General features: G+C 44.8%; 1 protein-coding gene across 2 annotated transcripts in view; it reads left to right on the top strand.

Moving 5' to 3' along the window:
- Nucleotides 1–1,015: 1,015 nt before the first annotated feature.
- The window catches only part of LOC134012776 (polyamine-transporting ATPase 13A3-like), a 24,683-nt gene continuing 4,672 nt past the window's right edge, over nt 1,016–21,026 (top strand). For both annotated transcript variants that reach the window (XM_062452351.1, XM_062452350.1), the window contains exons 1-32: nt 1,016–1,234; nt 6,498–6,573; nt 9,098–9,193; nt 9,526–9,699; nt 10,051–10,221; nt 10,325–10,395; nt 11,390–11,473; nt 11,638–11,707; nt 12,152–12,286; nt 13,275–13,347; nt 14,168–14,299; nt 14,784–14,972; nt 15,119–15,276; nt 15,599–15,787; nt 16,032–16,093; nt 16,355–16,505; nt 16,787–16,906; nt 17,047–17,064; nt 17,169–17,322; nt 17,598–17,718; nt 17,801–17,925; nt 18,151–18,323; nt 18,515–18,643; nt 18,739–18,818; nt 18,913–18,955; nt 19,157–19,266; nt 19,360–19,456; nt 19,945–20,017; nt 20,165–20,342; nt 20,463–20,647; nt 20,756–20,844; nt 20,943–21,023. In XM_062452351.1, the coding sequence (XP_062308335.1) occupies nt 9,143–9,193; nt 9,526–9,699; nt 10,051–10,221; nt 10,325–10,395; nt 11,390–11,473; nt 11,638–11,707; nt 12,152–12,286; nt 13,275–13,347; nt 14,168–14,299; nt 14,784–14,972; nt 15,119–15,276; nt 15,599–15,787; nt 16,032–16,093; nt 16,355–16,505; nt 16,787–16,906; nt 17,047–17,064; nt 17,169–17,322; nt 17,598–17,718; nt 17,801–17,925; nt 18,151–18,323; nt 18,515–18,643; nt 18,739–18,818; nt 18,913–18,955; nt 19,157–19,266; nt 19,360–19,456; nt 19,945–20,017; nt 20,165–20,342; nt 20,463–20,647; nt 20,756–20,844; nt 20,943–21,023 (3,486 nt within the window). In that variant the 5' untranslated portion in view covers nt 1,016–1,234; nt 6,498–6,573; nt 9,098–9,142. The remainder of the gene's footprint in view (nt 1,235–6,497; nt 6,574–9,097; nt 9,194–9,525; nt 9,700–10,050; nt 10,222–10,324; nt 10,396–11,389; nt 11,474–11,637; nt 11,708–12,151; nt 12,287–13,274; nt 13,348–14,167; nt 14,300–14,783; nt 14,973–15,118; nt 15,277–15,598; nt 15,788–16,031; nt 16,094–16,354; nt 16,506–16,786; nt 16,907–17,046; nt 17,065–17,168; nt 17,323–17,597; nt 17,719–17,800; nt 17,926–18,150; nt 18,324–18,514; nt 18,644–18,738; nt 18,819–18,912; nt 18,956–19,156; nt 19,267–19,359; nt 19,457–19,944; nt 20,018–20,164; nt 20,343–20,462; nt 20,648–20,755; nt 20,845–20,942; nt 21,024–21,026) is intronic.

Genomic DNA, 21,026 nt, shown 5'->3' with positions numbered 1-21,026 from the left:
ACCTCTCCCTCTCCCAACCACTCTTCCTCCATGGGCTCCCCCTCTCATCCTCACTCTTCCTCATCCTTTTCCTCTCACTGCAACATTGCCTTCCATTTTTGTTGAAGACAGGTACCTGTTGCCTTTTTATAGTGCTTACGCCTGATTGGTGGTAAGCCTGTACACTTGACGCCTGTGATCAATTGGTTCATAGGTGTGGTATTTTTAAGGGCGATGTCTTGAAATGTCAAAGAATTTACATCTTAGATTTATGTGTCTATTGTAGAAAAGTGTGTGTAGTGCTTTGCAAAACACTGTGTGTAGTGTTTTGCAAAACGTGTGAGGTTGAGCAGGGGCGTAGTCGTAGACAGACGGCGTTAACATTCTCACTGTCACTGACTATCACTCAGCGCGGACCACCAGACCCACAGACCTTCAGTTAGCTAGTTAGAGCAAGAGACACTTCATTTATTTTGACAGACTTTTACAGCATGTTACGAAAACTCACACATCACACACATTGTTTTTTTGTGGAGATATTAAAATTACATTCGGGGCTACACTCAAAAAGTTCTGCAGCCCCGGAAAAAATGGCTGGGGATGATGCCCATGCTGAAAAAGTGCTTATAGTAGGCTAGTTGTTTTAGAGTAGTTTTACAGTTGTTTACTCCCATTTTACATTCATATCTTTTATTTTACAATATGTGGTTTAAATAGTTGGCCATTATCGATACTATAATTCGAGGAATCTGTGTGCGTGTGTCTATATGTGCAAGTTAAACATTTACTATTGTACATTGGTACATGGTCCGCGAATGTGGAAGGCCGTTTGCCATAAATTCACTGACCCAGTGGGTGGCAGTATATGCATCTTTAGCTGGATGTTATCCACCAACCAAATCTAAGAAGAAGAAAAAAAAGAAATTAGACTTCAGTTTGTTTTTCAAGCAACCGTTGGGAGGCAGCATAGGAGGCAGACATGCGTTGGCCGCTCCTACTCTTCCGGAAGGCAAAATAAGCGGAGGAGAAGAAGAAGGGACGCAGCCAGTTCAGGGCAGTTCACCAAAACGACTAATTTACAGCCACACAGCTCCTAACTGTCAGTAGGACACCTTCCATCTCCTTTTGTGGGGACCACAGTCGATTACTAAATTCTAGCAAGATCGCTTTTCAACGACGTATTATTTTCGATACAACAACTGCTTTTGTCTCACTATGACTCTTAGGTGATCTTTAAATGATCCGGGTGATTCTGGTAAGTGCCTTGACTCGTTTTTGTACTGTTAACGCCAGCCCATGTGTTAGCCACTGGCGTTATTTAGCCAGCTAGCAATACTATAAGCTGTGTCTGCCATTCTGGTCATTCGTGAATCATGTAGCCAGCGTTAATGACACACTAGCTAAATAGCTACTTGATTGTCAATCCCTGGTCTGGGTACTTCAGTTTAATTGGAAAACCAATTTAAGAGTAACGGTTCCTTCTGATGAAATGTTTGTTATGTATGTACTTAACTAGCTAGTTAATGCTAGCTAGCTTGTTGGTTAACACGTTAAACCAGGAAGATTTCTAACTACCTACGCTAGCCTACCTAGGCTGTTAGTTATTTGACGGATCGATCAATAGCCAGTTAATTTAAACTGTTTTAATATCTATGAGCAGTTACGAGCATCTAAGCAAACTAACATTTAGCTAGCTCCATATTAGTGCTTACCGGCCAGACTCCTGTGTGAATCACACACTTGCCACGACCTGTCAAACAAAGCGCCACTAAATGCGGCTTTTGTAGCTGGGAAGGTAAGTGGCCATACCTTGGCCATGATTAAGACTCAAACTGTTTGGTTATAAAGTAGTATTGTTTTATTTTATATAACTTAAGATTTCAACCTTAAGTAAAAACCTCTTGGTGTCTGTAGCAATGTAATTTGACAGGTTTGTGTCACAGTACGATCCTCAATGATGATTTGTAAGTCGTTTGCGAACTAACCCATGACACATTTCATTGTCGAGACTACAAATTGAAACTAGAATATAGTCACAACTTTATTTGCTTGCGTTATAAACGTTTTAAATAAGTCCATATTGTCTACGTCAAAGAGTAACTTTTTATGGGGGTGAATTGAGCAAGTGTGTCATTGGTTAGGTAGACTGGCCCTTTGGAGCTAGATTTGTCAGTGTAGCTACATTTGACAGTGAAACTCCCTTGCAAACAAAATTATATTGTCGAAGGGTTAGGGTCATTTAACTTCGAGAGAGGCTTACTGGATATAATGCATGCAAATGTTTTCCTTTTTTTGAGTGAAAGTTGAAAGTCTCTACGAGACCCAAGCTTAGCTCAATCTTCTTGCTAACCGAGCTACTCAATATTCTTATCCCTGTTAGGCTGATGTATTAATAAGCCTTGCCACAAAAAGCGACAAATGTTGGTTATTGTTATAGTCTTAGCAATATGTGGATGTACTTACTTTTGTTCTAACACCTTAATTGAAATGATGTATCAAACAATCGGCTCATTAATATTATACATACAATAAATAATTCATGGTCATAGATTTTCTTTTAATACTATAGTGTAGTAATACTAGTGCATATCAAGGGTAAGTCTAACTCGTGAGTGTTTTGTGAGATTCTCTTAAAGCTTTAAGGTTAGGGAGCACAAAGTATCCATCATGGTGTTGACCTGATAACTGAGAACCCAACACAGAACCATCCATTTGTACTCATGTGATATGCTCTGATATACAATCCATTTAATGAGCCAGCAAGGTAAGGCAATATGTCAATAATGTGCAGTTGACTGTCTGTGCCTTTTTAATGTGTTCTTTTCAAACTGCTGGCTTGACTACCTTGCCATGTTACTCTCTTGCATCCTGTCTTTGCGCAGAGAAAGTAGATTCTGTGAGGTGGAAGTCACAACATGTTGGTCATGTTTGGTTTAGAGATTAGTAGGCTACAGCCTGTTATATGCCAGTCTCTCTTTAGCACACCAAGACTAACTTGGCTCCATACCTTTATGTACAGTTTAGGCTATAAAGAAAGAAGGCATAATTAAACAAATAAATTAAGGCTAAAGCCTGATCTACTAGCCAGGCGATTTTCACCATAAGTGCTTGTCTGCCACAGCAAGACACTTGGCAGAAGAACATGCGAAGCCACTTGTGAAATGACACTTGGCAAAATCACATTAGCATTGAGCATTTTAGTAATGCAAAGTGTTGTCTTCTAGTTTAGCTTCGAATTGGTTGTATCGTAAATAGATTAATCATTTTATCTAGGCCCTGATGCATTAAAGATAGTCTTCTAGTAACAAAGCAATAAACTTAAATTATTTGTGTGTGACTACATTCACCCTTATCTAATTTATGGTAGCTCACCCCTGTATACCGAATGACTCCCCTTTATGATTTTATGCTAAAAGGTGTTTCGTTTTGTGTAGAAATACCCAAATACTTTGTTGATTTGATTGAATAATTGTCTTTACTTTCTTAAAAGAAATGGTGCATTTTCTTCTGTTACATTTCAAGTGTCACTGACCAACCTCAACAAATAGCAAGCCATCAAGAGCTTGAGGTATCAGACCATCCTCAAACCAACAAACTACAGCTACTGAGGTTTATGCTATGAATCACTATAGCACCTGGCTGATTTCTCGTCGTTCAAAAGGAACAATAGGCCTAGCTGAAGTGATCCATACAGCATTACTGATCTACACTTTGGTTTGTATTCTGTTGGTTGTTCTTGCACTGTATTTGTCATAGGCTAGTCGTGAGTGTGATGATGCATAACATGATGGTGGGCCTTATCATTACTAGCTTTTGTTTGCGACTCTTATGTCATCACAAGTTAATATACAATTTTAATTTCATCATTAATTGCTGAAGAACCTGTGGAACAAAGTTCACACCTTCTGGCTGTTGTCCACTTTCTCACAATGACTGTCTCGTGGTTATGACCAACTGTGTTTATGTTCAGAATAAAATGTAGGTTCACAATATTTTAGTGTTTGCCTTCGGTCTTAAAAGCCCACAAGATTATTTACAATAATAATTATGTCTGAGAATTCATCAACTTGGTGGGACCTTTGTCACTTATTTGCATCTGAAAATAAGACTAGGCTAGTATTTGCCTGTCAATGTCCTGGGTGGCCATAATTGTAGATTTGGACTCTCGGAGTCTCTGTTTTATTGGAGATCCAATCAAACCTGTCACATCCTCACGTGATATATTTTGGAATTGCAGTTGCAATGTGGTAATATTTAAATGCTTATGACACATGACAGCGATGGCACCAGCAGAATTTGCTGGCACAGTTTAACCAGATGCCAGTTTGACTGTTCATCCAATGGATGGAATAATGGGATGATTTGGGGAAGGTGAGTCATTCATTCCCTTGACCAATCACGTTTGCTTGTGCCCGAAAAAAGAAATGGTCAAACTAATTGAAATGATTTAGTCTACAACAAGTCATCTAGCTTTGTATATTGCACCTTACGTAGTTCCAAGTTTCAGAAATTGTTTAGCCGTCATGCTGAGAAGCAGACCACAGTCTTCCCCTCGGGTTCCAAGCATACAGGGTGTCCTTGCCAAACAGAAGATTTGGAGTTGGTTACGGCGGGCTTTGGAGTGCGGCACCAATCTCCCCCTGAGCCTTTAGCCGATGCTAAAGGGCCTTTCACAGGTGAACTCAAAGACCACAGCCTGTGACAGAAGGTCTGCCAATGTTGATCTGGAGCTGGGGTGTGAAATATCTCGACATGGTGCAAGTCCCTTCAGCAACCTGGTCGGGTTTGTCCTCTGAGCCATTGGGCAGCGGTGCAGAGGTGGGTCTTTGTAGTTGCGGCCCAATTGTTTGCTTTAATAACGGCCAAGGCAAACCAAAGGCCCAACGGCGGGAACAGTGATGGATCAAGGATCTAAGCCACAATTTAACTGACCTAAGAAGAAGGACACCAAAGGCAGAGTCATATTTAGGCGAAACGCTGAAGGTGCAAGCCAGATAGATGCAGTTGTCCGTCCAAAGAGGTATCCTACATGAACCTAGTCTGCCCCAGGTCCTCTCCATTCTCTGTCGCTCACGAGGCTGAAAGAGGGGTTTAAAATGAAAACGACTATGAAATGTAGGATTGCAACGTTAAACAGTTTCTCTGGCAATGGGTCAGAATGCGGAAAGTGAGCCCTTTCTTACTTTAGATTGGTTTCTGATTTCAAGTGCCCCAGTAAGGCTAATTGTCATTGTTTAGACAAAGGGATACATGCTCAAAACAATCCAAATTGTTTTTGCAGTGGCCTTCTACAATTGTCCCAAGGGGTTTTGTAATTTTGCTTAATCTTTGCAAGTGTTCTCATTAGTTTTCCCAGGCGGTGCCACTGCTAATCCACTAGCATGTGGCCCGACTTAAGAGTTCTGTGCATGTTTGATCTCTATTTTTCGTTCTCCCCAGGTTTGTTTCACTGTTCATTTCGTCAGCTTACATGCCACCTTACACGCCACCTTAATCCTGGGTCTCATCTTGACCCGCAACTCTTTCTTGATCTCCTCTGTGATGGACTCAGGCCACGGTCAGATGATCTTCTAGCTTATTACAGTTAATGCTAGTCTTGAACTAGAACAGGAAAACCGGTGTTTCTAGGTTTTCACGTCTTGTGGGGAAATCAACTGATCAAGCCTACCTACCAGACTTTGCTCTTTTTTTTGTGTGTGGGGGGGGGTAAAATATTTGTTAGCATTTTTGACAGTTTGAAAGGGGGTGTGATGTTAGCTCTCTACAGTTTGCTGAGGACAGATTTGTGTGTGGTTCGTAACGTTGCAATACAACTCTTTCCCTCGTGCTAAAGCCACCTTTTATTAAGGCAAACAGGGGCAGAGGAAGGAGATGAAGGGTCTCAAGTCAACAAACACAAGAAGAACACTACAGACAGCCTTCAGTGGCTTTGCTTGAGATTTCTCAATGTCGAAAACCCGAAAGGTGTGTTTAGGTCTGACTGATAATTAAGGCTGGTTATACTCTTTCGGTCAACCTTTCTTGCGTCCGTTGTTGGGCCACATAACTAACGTTTTATTGTTAGTAATGTCCTTGTCCAGAAGCATACCTAAACCCTAAAGCGAAAGTGTGATGCAGCAATTGCTTAATCCTTGTCAACAATTAATCAGTAAACAACAACTTTCTTTTGCTCATAATACCTTTTAAGAATTTTACAAGCTGGAAACAAAGCCATTCACAGAGTTGCTAATGCACCAACGTTCTAATATTGGTAGAAATAGAAAAATAGAAATAGAAAATTAAGAGAAACCGCCATACTGACGAGAGAACCTGTGTTTTTTTTTTTCTTCCCCTCACCCTCTGCTCGCTCATGCAACCGCACTTTGTACACTCTTGCTTTCCTGGCGTTTTGCCTCGAGTAAAACTATCGAACAATTTTCTAATTGCTTTCGAGGAGGTGTCTATAGCGGTACACGTTACTATTGTTTTATCGCCCGGACTTACTTTCTGTATAGGTAATTGAAAAGTGTGTCTTTCAGGGGTCCAGGTTGGTGTTGTGAGAGAGTTAACCGGGGAGAAGGACAGCCTGGTAACTTCACCGCCCAGACACCTAAGGTGAGAATACCTGGTTTCAGCTTGCCATGTGTGGTGCTTCTCACCAGGCCTGGTCTGCTATGCTCAGTTAGTTAAATGTGTCTTTCTCCAGGGGCTTGTCTGACCAAAAACATGAATTGGGGGATCTCTATTAAACATCTACACTTGGTTCAAAGACAGTTCCCAGAGCCTCCCTTCCACAACGCCTGACACAATACCCTACAAACATTACTGTTACTTTTTCACCTCCGGTTAAAAAGTGAGCTATTGATGCTATGAGTCCTGAGCAGAAAAAAACATTTGGGGCTGCTGATTAGCCATGCTTTCTCTGTAGCCTGTGACTATGTACCAACAATGTAAAACCGAAGAAACTATGCAAGGCCAAGAATGGCTGTTTTCTGTATAAAGGATCACTTTATGGCAGGCTCAAGACGTGTAACAGTGCCTTAACTATTTGCTCCACCTACACAAGAATGGATATTTTGGATACTGAATTAATATTATTTGAGGACAGCTAGTTAGACTTTTTCCCAAAAATCGAATCTAATCTAGTTTTGTACTACTTATCAGTAATACACTTGACAGTGATTTATTATGCACACACACACACACACACGAGAGAGAGAGGCCTGTCCAGCCACCAGACGAAGCACCATTCCAGATCCCGTGCTGTTAAATGGTAGGAAGGGCTTGGTCACAAGCAAAATATCCCCGCTGTGTGCCAGGGAACACACTCCCCACTGCAGCGGGGCAGATAAGATCAGGGCGAGGGGCAGGTGGCAGAGGGCAGGGGGAGCCCAGGCGGCGTCCCAACCCAGGGTCACCCCCCCCTTCCCCTTTGTCCTTTCTCGCTTATGTCTCTCTTCCTTCATTTCACCCCCCCTCCCCTCCATTCTCTGGCCTTTGGAGCATTCTCTTAGCCCCTACAAACTCTCCTCAGCCTTTCTCCTTGTCCTTGCTTGCCTGCCGTGCGTTTCTCCATTGTTGATATGACAGCATGTCCTGCCAAAAGCCCCTCTGAATTGCAGCCGCCATCCTGACTCAATCTAACAGCGTTTTCTTCTCAAGGCCCTGAGAGAACCGTGTTTGTGTGTGTTGAACAGAAGCGGCACTGTTTGATGATGAGCCTATGGCACCACTATAAACCTATTTCTGAAATCAGAGTGTAGATTTCCCTTTCTTCTGATGCTATATACTTGATTCAAGGACCTGGCTTTCCAATCACAGAGTAGTCGATCATCTAGAGAGAAAGAACCTCGGTAATTAAAGCAAAGGAATGATTCACATTGGCATCATGCTCTGTAAAACTTTGTTACCTACTACTACCAATATAAATAAACTATTACAATAGCCTGTAGCTGGCACCACAGCGTGCATGGGGAAACCATTTTCCAAGATCCCACTGTACACTGCTGGGTAGCTAACCAGGTAATCTGGTGGGAAGCCCGTAAAACCAGCGAGCATATCTGAGCTAAAAATGTTTGACTGATGACAGCACGGTGCTCAACCACAGTCAGTCATTCTAACCCTCCCATTGACAGCTGACAGCCTGTCCACAACATTTGTACATTAATTGTAATACGTTGCTAATAACTTAAGTTCATTCAACACCCCCCGTGTCTTATTTTGTTGTTCTCCGGGAAAAGCGGATATGACTGAATGTCGAGCCCCATATCAGGTTGGTCAGCTGTTTGATTTCCCTTACCAGAATGAAACAGTTGGACACAACAATGGACACAGATAGGAGATTAACGAGCTACCTAGCCAGCACATGGAAGTAGGGTTGTACTGTCCTCTGTTGGTTGAACGTGGCACGGCTGTGGCAAACCTTTATGGACAGACAGTCACTCCAACTCATTTATATGTGGCCACTTCCCTCCACGGACACCATTACTTGGGCTTGAGGCCAGTATGAACCCCGTGTGGAGCTTCAATGGTTTCACTTAAGATGATTCAGAGAGTAAGAAATTCCACTCAATACCTTTTTTTTTATATGACATATGAAATATAGCAGTGGTTGATTTAAAAAAAGAAAACACACAAAATAAACCAAGGAGGACTGTATTGTTAATATTTTATGTAACTACTGTGAAACGTTTTCCATCATTTGTTATTCAATAGTCGCTGAATATTCATAGCAAGGTAAGTTACTGTTAACTTGCCATGAACAACACACTAATGCATACACGGATGCCAGAAATGAATACTGCCTAATGAAATATAGCAGTGGGGCCTATTCAGCAAATGCATGTAAAACTCAATAACTAAATGAGGGGGACTATGTACAAAAGGTTCTGGAATTTCTAAGTGGTTCATCTGATATGGCTGAGAATGCCGTCAAAGTGTGCCTTGTTGATTTCAAGTCTGAAAGACACAAACTGCTGTAAATGTGTCAGTTTCCATGTGATCTGTGATGCTCACAGTAGGTCAGGTGTTTCAAATTAGGTATTCACACCCTTTTTAGGGATGTTGGTGTGGTTTGGTCACTGGTCATCTGGTTTGTGCCACAAATAGGAACTGACTGCATGGTTGTTTGTCTTTCCAGTGAATCAGCATTTCTCTGTGGGCTTGGTGACTTGTCTGCAGCGTCATGGAGAAAGAAGACCTGAAGATCATCAACAAGGGGGAGGAGGATGAGATGGTGCGTACCTTTTCTTCTCTCTCTGTCTCTCTCTCTCTCTGTCACAATCTCATGCACGCATTCTCTGTCACTCATATACATTTGGAGCATAATTTGAAACGATCCCAAACCTTGCCGCCACTTGATTGGTTGTTAGTCCCACTTGATCGGGGCATACCAGTTCCAAAAATCCACATGAAGAACATATTTAAAAAAGTAACAGGAAAGAATATGATGTTGTTTTTGCGTAAGAGGCGGCAAGTAAAAAGAGAAGGCAATAACTGCTTTCCAGGCTGGAGCTCTGACTTCCTGGTCTCTCCCCCCCCCCCCCCCCCCCCCGTCTTTCCCTGCAGGAGCTCCAAGGGTACCGGCTGTGTCGCTGGCGCCTGGGCCTGGTGGGCCTGGGGGTGTTGTGTACTGGGGGCTTCCTTCTCCTGCTACTGTACTGGATGCCCGAGTGGTGTGTAAAGGCCACCTGCACGCGGACCACTGTCAGAGACGCCCAGGTGGTGCTGCTCCAATCCACTGTGCGTATCTGCCTTCTCTTGACTCCCTTGTGTACGCACAGATGCATGCATGCGTGCATACTGTTCGTACATGCAGTTAGCCGTGAAATATTAAATATTTTTCAAATAATACACTATTTTTGGGGGGGAAATATTTCTTTGGTTTGCACGTAATGTTTGGTAACACTGTATAATAAGTACACTGTATGGAACATGAATTGGTTAATTGTTGGTTCATAATTTCTAAAACACCAGTACATTATTCTAACATTACTATAAGGAACATTACAAATCCATATATTAACTCTGTTTCATAAACCCAGACACACATACACGCACAGGTGGTCAAAGTTGTGCCTGTCTGTGTTACAGGACGAGTTCAAGCGCTGGTTCCTAGCGAAGGTCAGAGTAATGCTAGCCCCAGGAAGACGCCCCTTTGACAGCCTGGAGACCCCTGCTGGGGTCAACGGGCACGTACCCAACCCTTCAGACACCCCAGCTCAGGAGTTCATCAAGAAATATGCAGAGTACCAGCCCACTCAGGTAGCACACAGACAAGCAAACGCTGCTGACAGTTTGAAAACACGGCCTTAGATTTGTCCTTATTTACTGTTGCTTATTTACCTTTCTCTTCTCTACCCATCAGATCCGCTATTTCACACTCCACAGCACAAAGTACTACTGGAATGACGTGGTCCAAAACTTTGAGGCATTACTGTAAGTCTTACGTTTGTTCTTACAAAAAAAAGAAGAAATATGACTTGGGCTAGACCTTTTTTTTTTGGAACCAAGTCTATTTCGATTTTTACATTAAAGTAACTAAACCTCCTTGCTTATACTTCCTCTTCCGTCAAAATCTGTTGCGCAATTGTTGTTGTGAATTTCCCACTCCCAGTCTGAGTGAGTTGTAAGTCGGCATGTAATGTTCATGTAGAATGTAATAGAATACGCAAATATGCATGACACCATTGGGGCACAATAGCGTTGTCAGGAAGGCCAACTTTAAGAATCATACCTCCTGTTTCGTTTAGATTTGCAGTGTAGTGTTTTGTACTGTTATTGTTGCACTTTTATCGTCTGTTTTCATGGTACAGAACTGAACAAAATGAATTTCCCTTTGTGGCAAAGAACATCTAATCTATAATGAAAGCACAAGGTTCTGTGTTCAACCCTGGGACAAGTCTGACTTTCATGTATTTTTCCAAATCGTTAGGTCATTGTAAGTCATGTTTAGAATTCTGCAATCACATGTTACCTTGATCTTCTCCCAGTTTCCTCTATCTGTGAACTTGAATCAAACGCTCCAACAAATTCTTGACTCATAGAAGTCTGGCACCCAGGATGGACAAATAGAACAGCTTTTTCTAATAGCATACAACACCTTTCAGAGATTTTTTTGTTTACCAATCTTTCTTAATCTTTAATTTATATTATATGGTTTGCAATGGCCTGTTTGTGAATGCCAACCCTTTAATTATTCCTGAGTTGTGCTTTTTTAAACAATGGTCTTGTAAGGATTTTTTAAATGTCATTTGTATTGTTTCAACTTTCAACTTGGTCCTATTAGCAATGCACAAGCCAATATACACATGCGGACTGAACGCGATTCTCCATAAAAATAATTAATTTGATAGAATATCTATGCTAGTGTGTCAACATTATATACTTACAATGTGCTTTGTCTCCAAACCTCTCCAACCACTCACTGTAGAGGCCTGGAGGATCTGCAGGTGAACTGCTCAACCATGCACTCAGAGCATAGCACTGGACTAACTAGTAACCAACAAGAATACAGGTAACTGCTTACAAATTCCTTTATTTATCGCACAGAGCTCAGGGCTGCATTGATCTATATATGTGCATGTTATAGAGACAGTGAGAGAGGGGGAGAGAATGTGCTGATTGTTCTCAACCTTTGGTATGGTTAACCTTTTTTTTTTTCTTGTTTTACCCTGGCAGGAGACTGTTTTTTGGAGTAAATGAAATATCAGTAAAAGTGCCTTCAGTTTTCAAGCTGCTAATCAAAGAGGTAGGATTCAGACACCTTCAAGGATTTCAGACCAAAGCACACAGAGATATATAGAGATTTATTTTTGTCTTGCAAATTGTGAGAATTTTCTTAGTGAGAATGTTCTTCATATATAATAGGTGAGAAGCACCCTACCCCAAATATTTAGATTTGTTTTACAGGATGGTATCAATTTGAAAGTTTTTCCAATTCATTCACAGTTTATCCTACTGCCGTTGGAGTTGCAGTTTCTCCTTTCTCAAGTTTAGATGCATAGGCATGGGTCATTCTCCCATAAAAGAATGTTGGTTGATATTATTTGTAGAATATTTCCCACCACAGGAAAACGTACAAACTTTTACACGACAATTCGAACACATAGAAAGTGAGTCGAGGCGTTGTGAGTAACGTCTGCTTAACCTTTACTCTTTCTTGCTTTCATTTCTGCGCCTCTCCGTCCTACAGGTCCTCAACCCTTTCTACATCTTCCAACTCTTCAGTGTGATCCTATGGAGTGCAGATGAGTACTACTACTACGCCATAGCCATTGTCTTCATGTCCGTCATATCCATAACTACCTCTCTGTACACCACTAAAAAGGTTTGTTAAATAACCCTGGAGCTGATAATAATATAACAAACACGCGCACAAACCCACTGAGTCTAATCCCGACCTATTTTGAACTTAATTAGACACGCTCATGCATAGTTTAGCATCACGTTCATCGAGCTGAAAACAGTTGAATTGTCAAACCTCATCTATGGTCCTAACTAATTAGGTTAAAAGGTGCCCATAATTGGGCTTCTTTTTTTCCCCACTCAGTTTTAGTTAATTTTCCATTAATTCGCTAGGTACTTGTGACGTTGTATTTAGAGAGCAAAACTTTGGATGGAACTTCTTTACCATAGGCAAAGTTATCGTGATGTGTTTGGTCAGCAAGGAGAACCTTTTGGACTTTGTGGCGCTATCTGTCTAGTATACCACAGCAAAGCACCCGCTATTGGGCAGAGGTCTACCAAATATAACAATGGTTCCCAGAGTTATGTAACTGGGGTTCTAGTGGAGCGGAGCCCCATAGGGCTTTCACGCCCTGCTACCCCCTGTGGTCTTCCGTCGCTGGATAGGGGCCGCTGTACTTCGCGTTGGAAAAGTTTGTACGTGACTGTTTTCTCAGGCTGTGTTGTCTAGACAACCTGCCTATACCACTGGGAGCAAAGGGCACCGCTCTAGGGCTCCGCTCCACTCATAGAACAGGAGTTGCATAACCGTTTCGCACTGCGGGGATCGGAGTGTGACACGCATGGAAGACAATGGCGCACATATTCACATTTTGGTGTCGTCTCAGCAGAACTGTCAGGGGGGGGAGGGGGGGGGGGGGGGAGTGTGGAGACGATCTTTTCATTCCTTTGTTTCCAACTGGAACTGGTCATCATGGCGCGAACGAAACGAACGATGTCCCACGACGAGGTGGTTTTAGTTCATCAGGTCCCTGCTAATGCAGCCCTTCGGACGCACTGCACGAGATTGGGTGTTGTCTTGATCTGCTTGCCTCACTGAACGGTCTTTTGTCTCTCTCTCTCTCTCTCAGCAATATGTCATGCTTCATGATATGGTGGCGGCTCACAGTGTCGTCCGCGTGTCTGTCTGCCGGGCCAACAACGGTAAGTCGAGGCATTCAAACGATTTCCCTTGATGTGTAAACTTTGCGTTTGAACACCTGGCTTGCTTTAGAACGTACTCGGGGAGGGTGTTAGAGGAATGTAGTGTCTTGCACTGTACTTTAAAGCCTAGCACTGCAACGAGTCCATACAAGCTTAAATTGGCATTAGAACTATGGCGGCCTATCGTCAACACAAAATCCCTTGAATTCATATGTTTTTTTTTTTTACATAATGGCACTATTTTAATGCTCCCATAAGATATAAGCTTACTTCCTTATTATGTGTCAGATGAATACAATTACTACAGGTCATTTAACAATTAGAAGGGTTCATGTAATGTTTTTTGTGCATTTTAGATGCCATGCTTCAGCACCTATATAAAAAAAACATGAATATTTCTTCTTATTAGGGTCAGCTTGAATATTTCTTATTATTATTATTAGGGTCAGCATAGTGCCGTCTGTCACCCACCTCTATAACTATTCTGGAAAGCTGTGTGTGTAGTTGAACGTACCATGAGACGTGTCTTTCTTGCTGTGCGCATGTTGTGTATGCTGGTGATGTGAGCATTGCGTGTGTCCGTTTTTCCCGGTGCATTGACCTGTAAATATGACACCTCAGCAGTTTTCCTCCGGCCCAGAGGGGCATGAGTAATGAGAGATGTCTTTGTGGGCAAGACCTCCCCCCAGCTTCCTCCTCCTCTCTATATTCTCTTCAATTCACACCCCCCCCCCCCCCCCCCCCTGTGCTTTTTCGCCTTTATTCCTTTTTCTTAATTTCCTCTTTTTGTTTTCCCCGCACCTACCTTGTCGACCAACAGAGACCGAGGAGGCCTTGTCCACAGACCTGGTGCCCGGCGACGTAGTGGTCATCCCTAGCAACGGGACCATCATGCCATGTGATGCTGTGCTGATCAGCGGTACCTGTATTGTCAATGAGAGCATGCTCACAGGTGAAGCACTGAACTCCTGCCCCTTCCCGATACTCCGTAACTCTCTAAGTTGTTTTCTTGATGACGCAAATAGCTGCCTCCACGCAAAAGCGGTATATTCGCTCGTTTCTCACAACATGCAGCACATGTACAGGGTTTGTTATGTAGCAACATTTTGATTGGCCCAGAGAAAGACACGTTTCCCAAATCACTGTATCGCTCCACTTTTGTGATGAACTCACTCCCACTGACTCTCTTGAAAATGTCTTCGAATCTTTGCCAAAAGCAGTGGGTCTGTAACGATAGCCTTTCACCAGAACCTGGTGAAAGGCTATCGAAAAGAGTGAAAGGAGTTATTTGCGCGATCAGGATGGAGCTGGCAATTTACAACGTCATCACAAATATCGTTTCTCTTATCCTCCCATCCCAGGTTGTCGTCTTCTCTATCAAATCCAATCCAAGGCGGCCAGTCATCATAACTCGTTTCTCCATCACCCTTTCCCAGGTGAGAGTGTTCCGGTAACCAAGACCAACCTCCCCAACCCGGGCCACGCCCAGGGGGATAAGGCGTCCGAGGACGACACACCGTACAGCACCGAGGAGCACAAGAGGCACACGCTCTTCTGCGGCACCCACGTCATCCAGACCCGCTTCTACTCCGGAGAACTGGTCAAGGCTGTGGTGGTCCGCACAGGTACTTTCTGTCACGTGGTTCATTTTGTTGTTGTTGTTATTGTCCTCCTCCGGTCTGGTTGTGCGTTTTGTTATTATTACCCTCCCTCCCTTTTTCTCCTCCTCCCCTCGTATCTGGATTCATCTCTTCCCCTTGTTCTCCTCCAGGCTTCAGCACAGCCAAGGGACAGCTGGTTCGCTCCATCCTCTACCCCAAGCCGACGGACTTCAAGCTGTATCGCGATGCCTACCTCTTCCTGTTGTGCCTGGTGGCTGTTGCCGGCATTGGCTTTGTGTATTCCATAGTCCTCAGCATCATGAACAAGGTATGGTTGAGTTTTGGTTGGTATGGTTGAGTTTTGCCTTGACGGCACTTGAGTTTTTTGGGGGGGCCGGAGGAAGTAAAGGATGCCTCTTAATTGTTTGAGTGGAAACTTGTTGATCTCTGACAATGTATAGGCAGCAGTAGCATTTAGTTTTTCTGTTTTTTTGTTGCTGCTTTATGTAATGGGGGTACTATCAACAGTAAATGTAATTTGGGCCCCCAAATTTGCCCCCCCCCCCCGAAAAACAAACAAAAAAAATACATGTACCGGTATATACAAATAAAAGCGAATGTAATTTTACCCCTCTTATACCTGTCCATAGGTCCCTGCCAAGACTATCATCATCGAGTCCCTGGACATCATCACCATCACTGTGCCGCCGGCGCTGCCTGCTGCCTTGACGGCAGGCATCGTCTACGCCCAGCGCCGCCTCAAACGGATCGGCATCTTCTGCATCAGTCCGCAGAGGATCAACATCTGTGGACAGCTCAACCTGGTCTGCTTTGACAAAGTAAGGACCCAGAGAGAACCGCCGGCTCCACGGTGTCTAGCACCCTAGGATTTCCGCGTCAAGGCCCCGCGTTAAAACGGAAAAATATGAAAATGGGGGGGGGAAGGAAAAAAAGAACGAGCATGCCATCTGAAAGTTCCGAAAATCAGTTGAAATTAAGCGGTCAAATAACGCTGCTGTTATTTGAGTTTTTCATCTTAAGTAAGCATCGTCTCAATCACTAACGTGCAGTGGTTCCTCTCAGACAGGCACACTGACAGAAGATGGACTGGACCTTTGGGGTATCCAAAGGGTAGAGAATGGCAGGTAAGATGGACCCAAATCATAAACTACACACAGATAAACTAATAACTTCATCCTGATCATGTAATCAAGAACGTGTAATCGTCTCCGCGTAAACAAGTTGCATTTAAAAGGGTTGTGCCAAAATTCTGAGTCCAGACAAGTTGGAGAATCTGAATTAGCCCGCTCACTAGAGGACAGTACTGTGGGCCGATATCTTGAAATAAACTCCCTTAAAACAGTGCCTCATCTCCCCCGTTTCTTCTCTGCCCTCCCCAACCCCAGTTTCCAACCATCAGAGGAGAAGGCCTACAAGGAGAGTCTGGTCAAGTCCCAGTTTGTGGCGTGCATGTCTACCTGCCACTCCCTCACCAAGATTGAGGGCCAGCTCTCCGGGGACCCGCTGGACCTTAAGATGTTTGAGGCCACAGGCTGGGTGCGTGACGACTCGTCCCTGGATGTTCTGAATCCTGCGCCTTTGCCCTCAGGCTCCCTCACATTCTTTCTCGCTGGGAATAAGATTCCCCTAAGATTATAGCGTGACTACCAAGTATAGCATGTTAAGGTTTGGAGCTATGGTTCATGTTTCTTCCTAAACTCAGTATCCCCTCTTTCCAACTCTTTGTCCATCCCTCTCTCCCACCGTCTTCCCATCACTCCTTCTCACCCTCTCTCCCACCATCTTCCCATCCCTCCTTCCATCCCTCCATCCTTCAGATCCTGGAGGAAGCCACAGAGGAGGAGACCTCCCATCACAACCTCATCATGCCCACCGTGGTGCGGCCTCCAAAACAGCTGCTCCCGCCCGAGCCCACTGCCTCCCCAGAGCAGGATATGGTACGTGCTAGAATCCCTCCCCTCCCCCCCCCCCCTTGCGAAGGTGTCATCGTCATAAATCGTCATCATTCATCATCGGGAATAATCTCTCTGATGGACCTATGATCTTTGTTCTTCTTTTCTCCACCTCTGTCTCACAGGAGTTGTACGAGTTGTCGGTAAGTGGCACGCTGATTTGGTTTCATTCGTTTATTTCTTGAGTGGATTCATCAAATTTCTTTTTTGAAGGGTTTGCAATCTCTACTGTGTGCTCTGTCCCTAGTCGGCCTATGAGATCGGCATCGTGCGCCAGTTCCCCTTCTCCTCCGCCCTGCAGAGGATGAGCGTGGTGGCCCGGCTCCTCGGGGAGAAGCGCATGGACGCCTACCTCAAGGGGGCGCCAGAGGTGGTGGCCAGCCTCTGCAAGAAGGACACGGGTAATACCTTCAAACTGGTTTCCTCGCAAATCTGCTGACGTTGCGTGTTCATCATGCGCTCGGTTCCTGACCGCTTCCGTTTATGGTCGACGGAACCAAAGCAGTTTCCGTCTGTTCTACCCATTGAGTGAACGTCTGTTAAGTTAGTCGTATGTGGTAATGTGATGGGGGGGGGGGGGTTGGAGGAATTGGCAAATATACAACCTCCTCCAAGTTGACCTAAGCCCAACATCTATAAGACCGGGTATTAACGTTTGTGTGTCTGTGTGTTGTAGTTCCAGAGAATTTTGCAGGTGTTCTGGAGGACTTCACGAAGCAGGGCTTCCGGGTCATTGCCTTGGCCCACCGCCGCCTCGAGTCCAAACTCACCTGGCACAAAGTCCAGAACGTCAACAGGTATCTTCCACTCCCCAGCTCATCTCTCTACCCCAAAGGCTGTACTCTCTGAGGTGACGGATCCTCATTCTGTTTGACCTAGGGATCATATTGAAGCCAACATGGAGTTCCTGGGCCTGATCATCATGCAGAATAAACTCAAGGCAGAGACCTTTGGAGTACTGGAAAACCTCCGCAAAGCCAACATCCGCACCGTCATGGTCACTGGTGAGCACACACGCGCACACACGCGCACACGCGCGCACACACACACGCACACACACGCACACATGATTCGATCCGAGCTAAAATGATTTACCTACACTTGTCTCAAAAATGAACTGCGCATGCAGTATGCGTATTTACAGATACATATTATCTGAACAGCTTCTACAAGCTTTCTAGACCTATATACCACAGCCTCTATCCCCCCCCCCCCCCCCCGTGTCTCAGGTGATAACATGCTGACCGCCATCTCCGTGGCGAGGGATTGCGGTATGATCCCCCCACAAGACAAAGTGATCATTGCAGATGCACTGCACCCCAGGGACGGACAGGCCGCCAAGATTACGTGGCGCTACGCAGACAAGCCCAGCCAGTCCCCTCCCCTGGAGGTCAACTATAGGGTGCGTGGTGTGAGTGACGGGCGCCGCATGCGTCTACTTGGGTTTAATCACAAACGCGTGCGCTGGAATTTGACCGATTTTGAGATGTGAAAAGCATCTTTCACAGCGGATTACGTCTGATGTTTTCTGATATCCTCTTAGCCTTAGCGACAGTCATCACTCAGTTGTTGTGCCCGGATCTCTTCTCTCAGGATGTGGAGATCAGCCTGGAGGACGTGTGTCACACAGACAAGCCCAAGACTCAGGAGCAGTACCATTTTGCCATGAGTGGCAAGTCCTTTGCCGTCATTACCGAACACTTCCAAGACCTGCTTCAGAAGGTAGAGTTGAATTGTTGAAGAAACTTCAGAAATGTCTTGTAAATGGTTGTTGTTGTTGTGGTTATTTTCCCACTGATGTTTGATTGTGTTTTCAGCTGGTCCTTCATGGCACGGTTTTCGCCCGGATGGCACCTGACCAAAAAACCCAGCTCATTGAGGCTCTACAGGGTGTAGAGTGAGTAACAACACACGCACAAACGACACACGCACAAACGTTTCTTTTCGATTTGAGTCAACAACATACTTTTGTTCTCCTTTTCCCTGTCCAGCTACTTTGTAGGGATGTGTGGAGATGGTGCTAATGACTGTGGCGTAAGTACCAACTTCATTTCTTTTTCCTTTGTTTCTGCTAATCGGGTCACTTGGCGCATTTCATAGCGAATAATAGTTGGTTGGATATTTTTTCGGGTCACTTGGCGCATTTCATAGCGAATAATAGTTGGTTGGATATTTTTCCGAGGTGTAATTCAGGACGTGAATCGGTCAGTGATTTTCATCCCTCTCCCGATCTAGGCGCTGAAAAGGGCCCATGGTGGGATATCTCTGTCCGAACTGGAGGCCTCGGTGGCCTCTCCCTTCACCTCGCGCACCCCCAACATCTCCTGTGTCCCCAGCCTCATCAGGTAACGCGACGCTCTGCCCGACCCGCCGTGCGCGGTGACGGGCCCACGGCGCGGGCCAGCTATCCCGTCTAACACATTGTTGTCCGTCTGCAGAGAGGGCCGCGCCGCTCTCATCACCTCCTTCTGCGTGTTCAAGTTCATGGCCCTGTACAGCATCATTCAGTACATCAGCGTCACACTCCTCTACTCTGTGAGTGGCCTTCAAATGTACTCTGCCGCCGCCCTCTAGTGGCGATGCATTATTTAGCAGTATTTGTTACCACTGCCCGTGTTAAGCAGGAACTACAATCAATAGATGTTTTTCAATAGAATCATTTCTAAGAATAGAAAACTGCTCAAAAGATGAAGTTCCACAATAAACTGTACATTTCCATTTGGGACCCTTTTCGGCTCCAAAATAAACATTTACGTTAGCAAAAATGATTTAGGGTTCTCAACAGCACCTTACAGAGCTTAAAAGGGTTCCTAAATGTCAACGTAGGCTTTTTCCAAAGGATTTGTCAATCGCAATATATATGTCAATTCTACATGTCTGGTGACCATGCTTATGAGAAGACGTTTGGGAATAGCAAGTCCATTTTTACCAGGAAGCTTTTTTGCGAGGTAAATCTGTGATGGAGCGTTCTTGGGCTCGGGCACAATCTGAATGTGTGTTTGTGCCGTCTGTGGTTCAAACAGATCCTCAGTAACCTGGGAGACTTCCAGTTCCTCTTCATTGACATCGCAATCATCCTCGTCATCGTTTTCACGAGTGAGTACCGTAAACGGGAGAGAACCGACGCACAGAGGCCAGCGGATAGACTCTTTTGTGTCCCCCGTTCTCTCAATGTTTTCCCTCTCTCTCTCTTCTCCTAACGCCTCCCTCTCTCGACCCACGCCTCCCTCTCTCTCGACCCAGTGAGTCTGAACCCAGCGTGGAAGGAGCTGGTGTCCCAACGTCCTCCCTCCGGGCTGATTTCCGGCCCGCTGCTCTTCTCGGTTCTGACCCAGATCATCATCTGCCTGGGCTTCCAGACCATCGCCTTCCTCTGGGTCAGACACCAGCACTGGTATGAGATCTGGACCCCCCAGTCTGAGTGAGTACAACATGACAACCAGCGCCGCACCATTTGACCCTTTTTTTTGTTCATTTTGCAAAAACGCTTCCATCGAAAGCAACGTACACATGAGCATAACTGCCCTTTTTCTTCTCGCAGTGCCTGCAATATCACCACCTACGGCAATTTCTCTCCGGAGCACAACTCCAGCGAGGACTTGGACCACCACAACATCAAGAACTACGAGAACACCAGCCTGTTCTACATCTCCTCCTTTCAGTACCTCATCGTGGCCATCGTCTTCTCCAAGGGCAAGCCCTTCAGGCAGCCCAGCTACAAAAACTGTAAGACGCCCTTGTCACAACCCCCCCCCAAAAAAAAATCTCAAACTCCCTTAATTAGTGTTGGATGTGGTGACTCATTCTGCGTGTGTTCTGTTCTGTTCTCTGCAGGGCCATTTGTGCTGTCAGCTTTAAGCCTTTACATATTCCTTACTTTTATCATGTTCTACCCCGTCGCGGCTATTGACGACTTTTTAGAGGTGAGTGGGACGTCAGCCCCGATGAACCCGACCATTCGCTTTTTCCTGACAAATATCGGTCGAAAGGCAACCGTGAACATATCTGTCCCCCTGTTCAGATTGTGTGTGTGCCGTTTGAGTGGAGAATCACACTTTTCTGCGTCATCGTCGTCAACGCCGCCGTGGCGGTCTTCGTGGAGGTA

Source organism: Osmerus eperlanus, chromosome 26 (assembly GCF_963692335.1).
Source record: "Osmerus eperlanus chromosome 26, fOsmEpe2.1, whole genome shotgun sequence".
Lineage (NCBI taxonomy): Eukaryota > Metazoa > Chordata > Actinopteri > Osmeriformes > Osmeridae > Osmerus > Osmerus eperlanus.
The sequence above is the reverse complement of the archived record's forward strand: the minus strand, read 5'-3'. Positions and strand labels throughout refer to the sequence as shown.